Source organism: Sceloporus undulatus, chromosome 4 (genome assembly GCF_019175285.1).
Source record: "Sceloporus undulatus isolate JIND9_A2432 ecotype Alabama chromosome 4, SceUnd_v1.1, whole genome shotgun sequence".
NCBI lineage: Eukaryota > Metazoa > Chordata > Lepidosauria > Squamata > Phrynosomatidae > Sceloporus > Sceloporus undulatus.
The window spans coordinates 235,046,845-235,060,696 of NC_056525.1; the positions used below are offsets into that span (position 1 = coordinate 235,046,845).

A 13,852-nucleotide genomic window follows, 5' to 3' on the forward strand; every position below is an offset into this window, starting at 1 on the left:
TTCTAACCCATGAGAAGAGACCATCAAGTGTTCATTGTTTTCTTGTTATTCAGTAACAGAGAACAGAATTCACACAAACAAGGCACTTGGAAATACATAAAAAGCAATGCCCACAGATGTTGGTTTCATCCAACCCAGTGATAAAGCATTCTGCTTTCAAATACGTCAATATGGCATTGCAAGAGGTATTTTTACCCCTCCACATAGCTTATCAAGCATAAATTTCAAGATAACAACCCATCAGTTGGTTACAAACGCAAGACATATTATACAATAAACAACTCTGATTTTCAATGTACAGTAGTTATTTGGCGATGCCTGTGAGTAGCAACAGTCAAGCAAAACAAAAATACCCTGGACACAAAAACTATCCTTTTTTCTTTTCTTCTCTTTTTTGCTTCTATGTTGAAATTGTGCTAATGATCTTATTATTATTATTATTATTATTATTATTATTGCAAAAGCAAAAGCTCTGGGGGGAATAGTTTATACAGCCAGACTGCATGGAGAAAAAATCCACAAACTTCTCTACTACTTGGCTGGAGGCAGTTCCAGACAACCAATATTTCAGCTATTCTTTCTTTACACTATTAAGTAGAGATCCCCATGGATACGATGGCTTTTAGAAAGAGCTTGAAAAAATTACTTTTTTGATGCAGAAAAATTCTGGAGCCAGTATAGGTTTTTATCCTGTTTTTTTAAACTGTATTTTAAATGACGTATTTCAAACTGTTTTTAATAGTATTGGTATTTATTGCCCTTTAACTTTGTAACATTCTTTTTAACAGGATTGTGAAAGAAAACAAAATGTGTGGGTTTTGGTTTAAACTGGGTGGTTTTATGTGTGTGTGTGTGTGTGTGTGTGTGTTTAAATCAGTTTCCTTGCATAAATGTTTTAATCCCAACACATGTCTACATCTTTTTCTGATCTCATACAGTGGTGCCTCGGGTTACGAAATTAATTCGTTCCGCCGCGGCGTTCGTAACCCGATGCATTTCGCAAGCCGAAAAAGGCTTTTCCAAAGCGCGGCTAGCGGTCGCGTTTGAATTTCGCGCCGAAAAAAATTTCGTAACCCGAAAAAACCTTCGTATCCCGGAACAGTTTTTTCCAATGGAACTTTTTCGTATCCCGGAAATTTCGTAACGCGGTCAATTCGTATCCCGGGGTACCACTGTACTTTCTCTCGTCAAAAGAGAGCCAGATGAAGGGCTGAAACAGATCAGTAGTAAGCACCAGCTTAGGGGTGGCGTGGGGGCATGGCGATTAGATGCCGCCCCCAAGCCAGTGTCACACCGCCCACCTGACCAGACAGGTATTCATATGCCACACTTCACAGGGGGGCCAAAAAGCCAGCACTGAAATGGAAAAGCTGCCCTTTTTCTGGCTCAAAAAGGAGTGGCTTTCTGCTGCTTCTTTTTAAGCTGGAAAGACGCCAGATCAGGGGTGCAGCATGCAGTTGCCGCGGCCCCGATCCAGCGCTCAAAGGGGCGGTGTCAAGTCGCCTCTTCAGGGCCATCTGTACCGGCCCTAAGTCTTCCTTCCTTCCTAAGTCTCCCTACATTGGTTCAGCTCACTCAAATGAAGACCACAAGCAGTAAGGATGTGGAATACTACTGTACCAGGGAAATTCCCTTATAACAGTCAAACTGGGAATTCCCTTACAGGGGGATTTCCCATCTGTTGATTTTGGAATTATACTGACAAGTAAGTAGCTTATATATAGGAGCCCAGGTCTACACCAATGTAGGACTAAATAAAAAAAAAAGTAGCAAAAATGCAGCTAAGATGTTATGGCCACTAACTTAAATAATAATTGTCTTTTTAAAAGTGCCATTTTAAAGCAAGTTGTTTTGTTTGAACTTATGGTAACTGAAGAATTTGTTTCTGAATGATACCTTCTTGCACTATAAAATAAAGTGATTAAAAAGGAGTAACTGTAACTGGATATGGATGTAACAATGAAAATCAGTCAATAAACTGTTGAAAGTTAAAATGTTTAAATCCAAGCAATTATTGTTGTTCCAGTAAGAGGGTTGGAAAATAGCAATAACAACAAGACTTTAAAAAATATATATGAATTATCAATGTTAAAAAAACAGGAGTGATTTCTTTTAAGTCATTCAATTTAAACCAAGGTTTAAACCAGCCAATCCTGCATTTGTTAACTTCTATTTTAAATTCTTTAAGTCACCTTGGGTCCCTTGGTAGTAGAAAGGCAGGGTATAAATCAAAGAAATAAATGAATATTTTGTATAATTGTCCCTTCAAAATATTACTGGAAAAAATGCCTTAACTTGCTATATATACACAATGTAAGAAGAGGCAGTGCATTTGCTGTTATGCATGAAAAAGCCTAACCTTTTTAGGGTTTTTTGGCTGTTGCATCAAGAGATAATTGCTGGTTTTACATTCTGAAAGCCACAAGACAAACCTAAGCTGGGCTCAGACAGAATTTGCTGCCCCTCAATGACAACTGGCAAGTAGACATGCCAAATAACCAGGGGCAGAAGTAGAATGAAATTAGCCCACAACCTTTTGGAGATGCCAGACGTTACACCACATCATCATCATCATCATCATCATCATCATCATCATCATCAGGGGACATCTCCAGAAAAGCAGAAGATTTGCCAGGCTCTGACAACTGCCCCCAGACGTACCTGGTTGGGTGCTTCTGGTGGCATCGGGGATGGTGATTTGGACTGAAACGCATCCTGGGACATGAATCCGGAGTCGTGCGAGGACACGCTGGAAAGCCTCATGGGTGCCTGCTGAGGCAGATTGGAGCTGCGGTAGCGATAGTGTGAACTGGGTGAGTGTGAGTGCGAGCCGCTTGACCGGGAGTCACTACTGTTAACACTGTTCAGACTGCTGTGAGGCACAAGAGGGGAGAGAGATGGGGGCAAAGGGGGAAGGTAAGAAACAAAAAAGGGGTGTTGGGGAAGAGACCAGCACAGTACAATTAACATTCCATGGTTCTCCTGCAAAAGGCATGCAAGCCCAAATCATAAAAAGGGCACAACTGGCAGAAGTAACTGGAAGGAGCTGGAAAGAACTGCAGTATCCTCAGTAACCAGATGGAAAATGGCAAATCAACATGAAGGGACAGTGCAACAATTCTATACTGCTTTGGACTTGCAGATGGTCACACAATCAGCTGTCTGACCAACTGAGATCCACAGGAGAGGCCCTTCTTTCAGTCCCTCCACCTTCACCGGTCTTGTTGGTGGAAGAACAAGAGAAGGCCTTCTCAGTGGCAGCCCTTGTGCTTTGCAACTCCCTCCTTAGGGAATCTAGAAAGGTCCCCTCCTTGCAGCCTTTACATTGGCTAAAGACTTTTTATTCAGACAGACTTTTAGAATTAAAAGCTTTTAACAAAAGGACTGTGAGCGCCATATTACATTGTTGAATTTTCTAAAAATCCTTTCAGGGTGTATGCTTTTAATAGGGTTAACAGTTTAATTTGGGTTTAATTCTGGCTTTTAGTGTGCTTTTAATTATAATCTTTTAAATCTGCAAACCACCCTGAGTCCCAGTCTGGGGGGAAAGGCAGGATATAAATAGTTAATAATATTCATTAGTCCAGCATTTCTATAGTATCCATCCACTGGCACAATGGGACTTGTTCTTCTGTTCCTTGCAGCTCTCTACACTGCCTGAAAAACAGAACCTTGTAAAAGTTACTTTTTGACAACTCCTAGCCAGCATGGCCACTATGAGGTTTTGCTAGCTAGTCCACCAAAAAGGGTATTTTTTTTTTCTTCAAGTATGGAAGAAAACCTATTCGGGCATGTTTTGGGCCTGCATTAGGGGCTGAACTTCAAGGAAATTGGAGAATAGAAGTTGTTCTATCAGCAGAACAACCAACTGGATGCTGGCCTGAGAATATTTTCCAGAAGACTAGTCAGACAAGTGGAAAGGAGGTATATTTTATTCTACCCTTGGCTACCAATACAGTGACCAATCCTTTAGAGTTAGGTAGGCTACAGACATCAATGCAAACTTGGTGCAGCACTAGATACCTGTTAGGGCTGGGGCACGGTGGTTAGATACCTGAGCTAGGGTTGCCATAATTCTCTACTAAAAACCGGGACAAAGTGTAGGACAAAATTTAGACCAAAATATAGGACAATTGTAGGATAAAATTTAGTCCAAAATGCAGGACATTTAAGGTCCTACATTTTTCTTAAATGTCCTACATTTTGGGCTGAATGTTATCCTACAATTGTCCTATATTTTGGCCTAAATTTTGTCCTACATTTTGTCCCGGTTTTTAATAGAGAATTATGGCAACCCTACCTGAAGCTGAAAATCCAAATGATTTCCCATTAACACAAACCTAATCAGAATGAGATAAAGATCCACTGGAATGTTTGTCTATGCAAGCCTCACTGAAATGAATTAGTGCTGAAAAAGGTATTCTTGTGTTCTGGGGCTGCAGCTCCCAGTGATTTCAATGGGCTTGTGGAAGAGAATGGGCTCCATGGACTGAACTTGTCTGACAGTCAGTCTGTAATGGCAAATATTTCCCCCCATTTGCCTCATGATACTATCACTTCACCCCCTATTAGAGCAACTGTACAATTCCCTAACCTGGTGCCTCCTGCTGGACTACGAAAACAAAAACTTAAGAAGGGCCAAGCTGGATCAGATCAAAAAACTATCTAGTACTACTTTCTTTCCATACAGTGATGCATCAGTTGCCAGGACAGAAGTGTAATTCTCCTTACTGTATTTCCCAGCAACTGACATACAGTCTATAATTCCTGTCAGCCCCAGCCAGCCTGGCTAATGGTGAGAAGCAATGGGAATTGCAGTTCAAACTGAGCCTATGATTTAATAAGAGACTGTTCAAAAAGGTGCATGCCCTCCTGGACCTAGTCAAAGTCACAATAAGAGCAGGGAAGGGCATGTTGGTGATTAAAGGGGAATGGCTTACTTTATATTCCAATAATCTCTTGTGGATTTCTATAACACTATCACTTTATGTAAGCACCTGTTTTGAACATCTCCCAGAATCCTCCAGCCAATATGGCCATGATTACTTTGGCAGGAAAGTTCTTGAAGCTGTTATCCAAAAATTTAATTTTTCTAAATTCTGACTGGAGGAACTGGGTGCATAATTGAATGAGTCATCTAGATATCCATGATGTATACTCCTGTGGAGTTCTTAGAGGGAAAATGCCATTACTGGGACATCTGGTTTTTAGGCATCACTGCCACCACAGGAGATCTGATCTTACCTAGTTTTGCCAGCAGGCTGCTGCCAGGAGTGTAAGGCTGACCATTTTACCTTTTACTTTTCTGGATATTGCAATTTAAAAAAAAGCCTGAGATTACTGCTGTCACTATATATGTATCTATAGATCTCCTGTCTATAGATACAATATGCATGCACAGACAGCTATAGCTTTGCAGGTGGCAGGGTAGGGACAGAGGGAAAATGCAAGGATATCCTGATCTACCATGCCATGGGGTACTTCAGCTCTCCAATCCAACGTGATTTGGAAGGCAAAGATTTTGAAGTAGGAAAGAAAACAAATAAGGTAAGAGCACCAGGGGCTAAGAAGGAACGCAAGAGCAGAACATACAGCAGAATCGTCTTCCTTTTGTTGGAGAAAAGGAGAGAATTGGGGTGGTAACTGCATGCTGCCAAACTGTTTTAGCTGCAAGAAAACAGTTTCAAGGAGGAGGTAGAAAAGGGACTTGAGTGCTCCCAACACACGCAAAATAAATAAGTAAATAATTTTTGATCTGAGTTAAGACAGTGCTGAACAGTTAAAGAGCTATTGCATTTTACATTTAAAAATTGTATTCTAACAAGTTTAAAGAATAACAGATGCATTTAGACAGTATAAAATACCCTGCAAACATCATATTAATTAAAAAAATACATACCAGAAGATACCTCAATAGATTCACCTTCACTAAAGGGCCACACTAGCCTGCTAGGAAACCCTGGAGGGATGCGCTCCCCTGCAAACACCTCCACCCCCACAATCCTCCCCCTCCAATATATTCTAGGGGAGCATTTTCTCCTTGTCTGAAATGGGGGCTGGGCCATTTTAGGCCTATGAGATGCCTTTTTAGCAACAGAAAATTAATTGAAGTCACTACTTGTTTTTTAAAAAAGGATTTTCTTGGGCCTAAAATGGCCCACCTACCCCTGAACATGGAGTAATGCCCTGTGTCCCTAAGGGCACTTGGGGGAATTTGTTTTTCAGAACAAACCTTTGACACACATGCACACAGGAGAACAGGGAGGACTTAGGCTGTACTTTGCTTATTCTAACCTACATGATTGTTGGGAAACCCTACAGAAGTTATTACAAAAATAAAATTTACAAAAGTTTGCTTGGAATTAAGTGTTGGGATATCCCAGACTATCACGCTTTCTTGCTTACCTGCAAACGCTGGATTTCCTGGACATGGTGGTACTTGGAGAAGATGGAGGAGTCTGATAGGACCAGCCATAATCAGAACCTTTCAAATCTAGAATTACCTGCAGAGGTCAAGACAGCCAAACAAGATGTTGACACCAGTGATTTTAGTCAATGATGAATGGACCAGAAGCTAGTCCAGCAATCCTATTAAGGGATCCATGGAGCTTATCTGAATAGCATCTCATTCCTAGCCTTACAATCAAAGGCTGTGGTCTTGTCATCACATTAACCACCAGAGCTTAAAATTTATCTTTTTGACTACACATCCTAGAACACCTAACCAGTATGGCCATGGTCCAAAAATATAACTGTTCCAGCTCTGTTTCCCATCACCCTTTGATCTGGAACAGGGCACTTCGGAATGCTATTCATGCAAGATGATAAAGCCAGTCAGCATCTTTTCTGAATCTTGTGTACTAATATCACATTTTCTGTTTATGGATTCTTATCACAACATCACTGGAACAAGCAGCCCATTCAACAACAGAATTATTGTGCAATTATTCTACTTTAACTACCGTGGTTTCATCCTAGGGAATCCTGAGGTTTGTATTTTGGTGAGGCACTAGACCCCTCTGGCTGAGAAATCTAAATGCCCCAATCCAAACTGCTCATCGTGGGATTCCACAGGACAGAACCATGGCAGTTAAAGTGGAATAATAACACACTATAATTCTGTAGTGTGAATGGATCCAAAGTATCAGCAGGCTTCAAGGAGAAGCAACAAAAATCTCTAGGGAAAAATCCCTAAGGTAACAACTCCATTCCTTCAAAACTGTTCAATGAGGACTGGAGTTACAGAAAGCTGACCAATGCATAGGGATCAAATGGAGCATATTCAAAGAAGGTATGGTTGGCTGGTTAGCTGGCAGTTGGGCAGGCAGATAGACACTCTAAACTGGAACACTCCATACCACAACCTTTTATTGCAGGTCCTTCTTGTTCACTATATTTCTGAATCCCTACACCTTTTAGACAGACATAATAAAAGCAAAAGCCAATATTTCATTTATGAAAACAGCCTGAAGACCAGATGAAATCAATGGAACTTCAGCACACAACTAAGTGCAGGACACAGATTCACCCTTTTGCAAAGTCCTTCTAAACACAGCCCTTTTTGATAACATGAATCATTACATTCAAATTTACGCCACAGTACGAAATACACAGTACAAAGTTTCTGCCTTCCAAAATCTAATACAGCACCACCTAGATCTTTTGTCCTTCCAGATGCTGTAGGGCTGAATTTCCAGGATTCCTCCTTATTGGCTACAGCTACTGTAAGTTGCAGTGAAAAAACATCATGATTTCCACACCTGACCTGGACAAAGGCCAAGGACGCAATCTACCGGGAAGGTTCCCTAGTCAAATGAAGGGGAGCTATGTAAACAGAGTACAGGTTGAGTCTTCCTTGCCTGGAATTCTGAAATCTGAAATATTCCAAAATCCAAAACATTTTTCATGAATGGCTGAGATAGTGACATCTTTGCTTTCTGATGGTTTACAGTACACAAACTTTGTTTCATGGCAGAAAATTATTAAACATACTGTATAAAATTACCTTCAGGCTATGTGTATGAAGTGTACAAGAAACACAAATGAATTTCGTGTTTAGACTTGGGCTCCATGATAGCTCATTAAGTAGATGAAAATATTCCAAAATCTGAAAAAATCTAAAATCCAAAACACTTCTGGTCCCCAACATTTTGGATAAGAGAGGCTCAACCTGTACTTTGTAATGGTTTGTGCCCTGAATATTTTCACAAAGATGGATTTCTACTACACTGGAGCTTAGTGATTGGAGTACACAGAAGTGACTGGCATCTCAGTCAAACTAACCTGTTCGCTGGATGGTGGCAGCTTGTGTGGGTCCATGGTGAGGCTTTTCAGATCTTCTGATATAGTTTGCAGATGAGTTATTTCTCCCAACATTGATATTTCTTCTTCCTGAAGGATTTTGGTTTTTTAAATCCAGAAAATTAGCTTTGTTACATTACTGTTCATCGTGTACATATTTTGCCATCACCTCCCCCTCCCCCCATCTACACTGCAGAAATAATGCAGTTTGACATCACACTGAGTGATGTAGCTTTATCCTATGGAATCCTGGGATTTATAGACATACAAGGTCTTTAGCCTTCTCTGCCAAAGAGTGTTGGTGCCTCACAAAACTACAAATCCCAGGATTCTGTAGGATTGACCCTTGCAGCTAAAGTGGTGTCAAACTGCATTATTTCTACAATGTAGATGCATTCCCCTATTCTCCTAGCCTACCAAAATCAGTGGGATTAGGTGTGTTCAGGGTGATGTGGTGGCCAAGGTGGCTAGAGCTTCTTGAAGTTGAAAACCAACACCCCCCCCCCCAAAAAAAAAAAAAAAAAAAAAAAAAAAAAAAACCTGGAAGACAGAATGCTGCTTATATCTGCTCTAAAAGCAGGGGACTGTTATCTCTATGGTGTATGGGCAACGGGCAAGGATGTGAGAGAATAGTGGCTTGCTATAAATCCTGTAAATCTGAGGTTTAAAGGGTTTTAAATCATGGCTCTGAATCTTATAGTGTTACAGTGCAATCCTAGTCAAGAATAGGTGCCACTATCCTCAACAAAACATATTCTCAAAATAAGCCACTATAGGATATATTTACTATATTTACTATACAAATAATTGATGGTATTAATAATAAGATTGTCACTACGCTGTGCTGTCTCCTAGAAGGGAAGAAAATCTTTGATTTTGTCCTGGCCCTGCAGTTTTCTGGTCCTTTTTTTACTCTATGAAGCCATCTTTGATTGATCAAGTGCATTGTGTTCATTACATATTGTTCATACAATCTTATCTATTTATTACAATATCACTTGGGTGCTCCTTCTGAAGTACCTATTGTTAAAATCATTTAGGCTGGCATACATATGAGACCAGATCTTATGAAACTCTCTTCCAATGGATTTAGGCCCAGCTCCTTTTCAAAGGCCTTGATGAAAGCATGCATCTGCACAACACATTTGGGCGGTCTTTAAGTGTTGGCATTAATGTGTTAACATCTAGGAAAATGTATTCATTGGTGTATAAAATTAATTTGTTGAATCATTAAATTAAATGCTGTTTAAACTTCCTTAAAATGTCTAGTTACAAATTAAATTAACAGGAAATCATTACTCAGAAATCACAACACTGGCATCCAGCAATTAATCCAATGTGGAAACTGCTCTTGAAATTCTTAACAAATCAAGCATAATGAATGAATTTTTAATGAATTATTTGAAAGCTCTGCTCCAGAAAAGTTTTTTTCAAGTACTGTACACAGTTCTGTTTGATATATGCTATCTTTTCCCACTCCTTTTGTATATTTGCTTTGTGATCACATAACAATGTATAAATAAGTAAATACATAATGAAAGAATGGCATTAAATTTTTTTACACCCGGTATACATTATTGCTTTCAGGTACTCAAACTAATTTACATCCAAGTGAATAAGAGAAGGGGTGAAAACAAAACTCACAATCACAGGCCGTAGCATAGAAATGAATGCGCAGAATCTGCCACGTTCTTCAATTAGGGCTTTTCTAACAGCCTGTTTCTCTGTTTCTTCAAGAAGTAGGTATTTATCATTCACATCCTGCAATGCACTGTCCAGCTGAGGCTGGATGTCTCCTCTCCCTATTTTACAATGGAGGAAAGTAAAAGCAGATTTAGACTCAATCTACTCCCCAAAGGGTCTATGAATACGGTACTTGGATTGTTTCTCTTGCACAGCCAAACTCGCAAGAGTGTCAATCCAGGAAAACTGCAAAGCTTGTTTTTACATGGAGACACAGCTAAGTTGCCTCCCACAGAGATCAGTCACTTTTCAACTACATCATCGCCCTCTGAGTTTGCTTTTATTTTCAGTTTAAATTGGAAAAATTTGAAGGGAAAGCCAAATAAGACATTTTCCTTACATTTCAAAAACAGTTCATTGAAAAGGCTACGCAGGTGGAGAGAAGGAGAGAAGGTTTAGAACTTTATTTCTAAGGCAGTGGTGATTCAACTATTCTTTTCCTTCAAACATGTACATCAAGACAGGAGGATTTCAAACTGTGTGTCTTTCATTGGGGAATGGTGAGAGCAGAGATCCAAAGGAACATCTTTAAAGTAACCATGGTCGATTGGAATGACATGTCAAAGGTAGCAAAATGAGTGGGAACAATACAAGCTGTTTTGGTATGATGCGTGCATGTACTTACGGTAATTTTAAATCCCACTTTTAAAGAGCTTTTTAAGGTATTTTTGGAAGCACTTTGAAAGGAATTTTTCAAATTTTGTGTAATGATATTTAAGGGGTGAATGTAAAGCACACACGTTCACAAAGGTAGGTATAGATAGACGGAAGAGAACAGATGGAGCAGATCAGCTGCTGTGTGCCTTCAAGTTGTTTTCAACTTATGGTAACCCTAAAGCAAACCTATCAGAGTTTTCTCAGCAAGACTTTTTGAGGGGGGGGGGGGGTTCCCATTGCTTTCTTCTGAGAGTGAGGACTTTATCACATGGGGTTGATCCTGTACAGAAACGGGATTTAAAATGGGAAAATCCCACAAAAGTGGGATCATAGAATCATAGAATCATAGAGTTGGAAGAGCCCACTAGGGCCATCCAGTCCAACCCCCTGCCATGCAGGAAATCCAAATCAAAGCATCCCTGACAGATGGCCATCCAGCCTCTGTTTAAAGACCTCCAAGGAAGGAGACTCTATCACCCTCCGAGGGAGTGCATTCCACTGTCGAACAGCCCTTACTGTCAGGAAGTTCCTCCTAATGTTGAGGTGGAATCTCTTTTCCTGTAGCTTGCATCCATTGTTCCGGGTCCTGTTCTCTGGAGCAGCAGAAAACAAGCTTGCTCCCTGTTCAACATGACATCCTTTCAAATATTTAAACAGGGCGATCATATCACCTCTTAACCTTCTTTTCTCCAGGCTAAACATCCCCAGCTCCCTATGTCATTCCTCATAGGGCATGGTTACCTGACCCTTCACCATTTTTGTCGCCCTCCTTTGGACACGCTTCAGTTTCTCAATGTCCTTTCTGAATTGTGGTGCCCAGAACTGGACACAATATTCTAGGTGGGGCCTGACCAAAGCAGAATACAGTGGCACTATTACTTCTCTTGATCTAGACACTATACTTCTATTGATGCAGCCTAAAATAGCATTGGCCTTTTTAGCTGCCGCATCACATTGTTCACTCATGTTCAACTTGTGGTCTACTTGGACTCCTAGATCCCTTTCACACGTAGTTTCATTCAGCCAGGTGTCACCCATCCTATATCTGTGCATTTTATTTTTCCGCCCTAAGTGCAATACCTTACATTTCTCTGTGTTGAATTTCATTTTGTTAGCTTTGGCCCAGCTTTCTAGTCTATTCAGGTCATTTTGAATCTTGATCCTGTCCTCTGGGGTATTAGCTATTCCTCCTAATTTGGTGTCATCTGCAAATTTGATAAGTATGCTCCCAATTCTGTCATCCAAGTCATTGATAAAGATGTTGAATAGCACTGGGCCCAGGACAGAGCCCTGTGGGACCCCACTGGTCACTTCTCTCCAGGATGAAAAGGAGCCATTGTTGAGCACCCTTTGGGTTCGGCCGGTCAACCAATTACAGATCCATTTAACAGTTCCTTTGTCTAGCCCACATTTTACAAGCTTGTTGTCAAAGGCCTTACTGAAATCAAGATATACTATATCCACAGCATTCCCTTCATCTACCAAGCTGGTAATTTTATCAAAGAAAGAGATTAGATTTGTCTGGCATGACTTGTTTCTCTGAAACCCATGTTGACTTTTTGTGATTATGGCATTGCCTTCTAGATGTTCACAGACTCTCTGTTTAATTATCTGCTCCAGAATCTTTCCTGGTATTGATGTCAGACTAACTGGACGATAATGGTTGGGATCCTCTTTTTTCCCCTTTTTGAAGATGGGGACAACGTTTGCCCTCCGCCAGTCTGCTGGGATCTCTCCTGTTTTCCAGGAGTTTTCAAAGATTATTGCCAATGGCTCCGATATTACATTTGCCAGTTCTTTTAATACCCTTGGATGGAGTTCATCTGGTCCCGGAGACTTAAATTCATTTAATTAACAAGGTGTTCCTCTACTATCTCTTTACTTATTTTGTGCTGAAATTCCCCTATTCTGTCCTCTGCTCCATTATCCTCAGGTTGAGCACCCTTTGCCTTTTCTGAGAAGACTGAGGCAAAGAAGGTGTTGAGTAATTCTGCCTTTTCTCTGTCTTCTGTTAGCATTTTGCCATCTTCTCCACGCAGTGGCCCTACCGTTTCTTTCTTCTTCCTTTTGCTGCGGACATATCCAAAAAAGCCCTTTTTATTGTTCTTAACCTCTCTAGCAAGCCTGAGTTCATTCTGCACTTTAGCTTTTCTGACTTTACCCCTACACATGCCTGCTATTTCTTTGAATTTCTGTGATTTCCCCCTTTTTCCATTTCTTATACATGTTCCGTTTCAAACTTAGCTCGGTTGAAAATTCCTTAGTCATCCATCCTGGTTTCTTGAGACACCTCCCGTTTTTCTTTCTCACTGGAACTGTTTGAAATTGTGCCTTCAGTATCTCCCTTTTGAGAAAGTCCCATCCGTCCTGAACTCCTTTATCTTTTAGTATTTCTGACCATGGAATTGCCCTCAATACTTCTCTAAGTTTACTGAAATCCGCTCTCCTAAAGTCTAGGATGCGTGTCTGACTATGCCTGGTTTCTCCTTTCCACTGTATTACAAACTCCAGGAGAACATGGTCACTTGATCATTTACACATGATGTCGCATATTAACAAGGACAGAAAGTGGACAAATCCTGCAAAAGCAGGATCGTTTTCACGCGACACTGGGGGCATTGAGCATTAACCCGCACAGAAAGTGAACAAAATCACCCTCTTTTTACTTTTGGGATTCTTCTGAAAGCAAAAAGCAGCTGATTTTATCCAATTCTTATGCAGGTTAATGCTGGATTAATGCTCAATACCCCTGATGAGTCTGAAAACAATCCCACTTTTGCAGGATTTGTCCAGGATTTAAATCCCGCTTCTGCATGGGATTTAGGCACCAGCCTCCCATGTGATAAACTCCATAGAGAGCACAATTAGCTCAGGGGTTTCCATGGCCAAGGGGAAATTCAGACTCCAATTCTCCCAGAGTCTTAATCTAGTGCTCAAAGTACTGCCCCACCAATGTTAACTGCATAGGTAGATAGATACTTAAGATGCTTTAGGACAGCCTTTCCTAACTTGGGCATTCTCCAAATGTGCTGGATCACACATCCCACCATTCCTCATCCATTAATCATTAGACTGGAATTGGCACACCGCTGGAAAATGTCACACTGGAGAGGACAAGTTAAATTTCCCAGGCAACTGTGTTAATCAAAGT

General features: G+C 40.6%; 1 protein-coding gene across 12 annotated transcripts in view; it reads right to left on the reverse strand.

Moving 5' to 3' along the window:
- MTSS1 (MTSS I-BAR domain containing 1) overlaps positions 1-13,852 on the reverse strand; it is a 186,006-nt gene that overhangs the window by 23,295 nt on the left and 148,859 nt on the right. For all 12 annotated transcript variants that reach the window (XM_042465784.1, XM_042465791.1, XM_042465783.1 and 9 more), the window contains 4 exons: positions 9,946-10,103; positions 8,284-8,391; positions 6,406-6,503; positions 2,662-2,872 (listed from right to left, as the gene is read on the reverse strand). In XM_042465784.1, the coding sequence (XP_042321718.1) occupies positions 2,662-2,872; positions 6,406-6,503; positions 8,284-8,391; positions 9,946-10,103 (575 nt within the window). The remainder of the gene's footprint in view (positions 1-2,661; positions 2,873-6,405; positions 6,504-8,283; positions 8,392-9,945; positions 10,104-13,852) is intronic.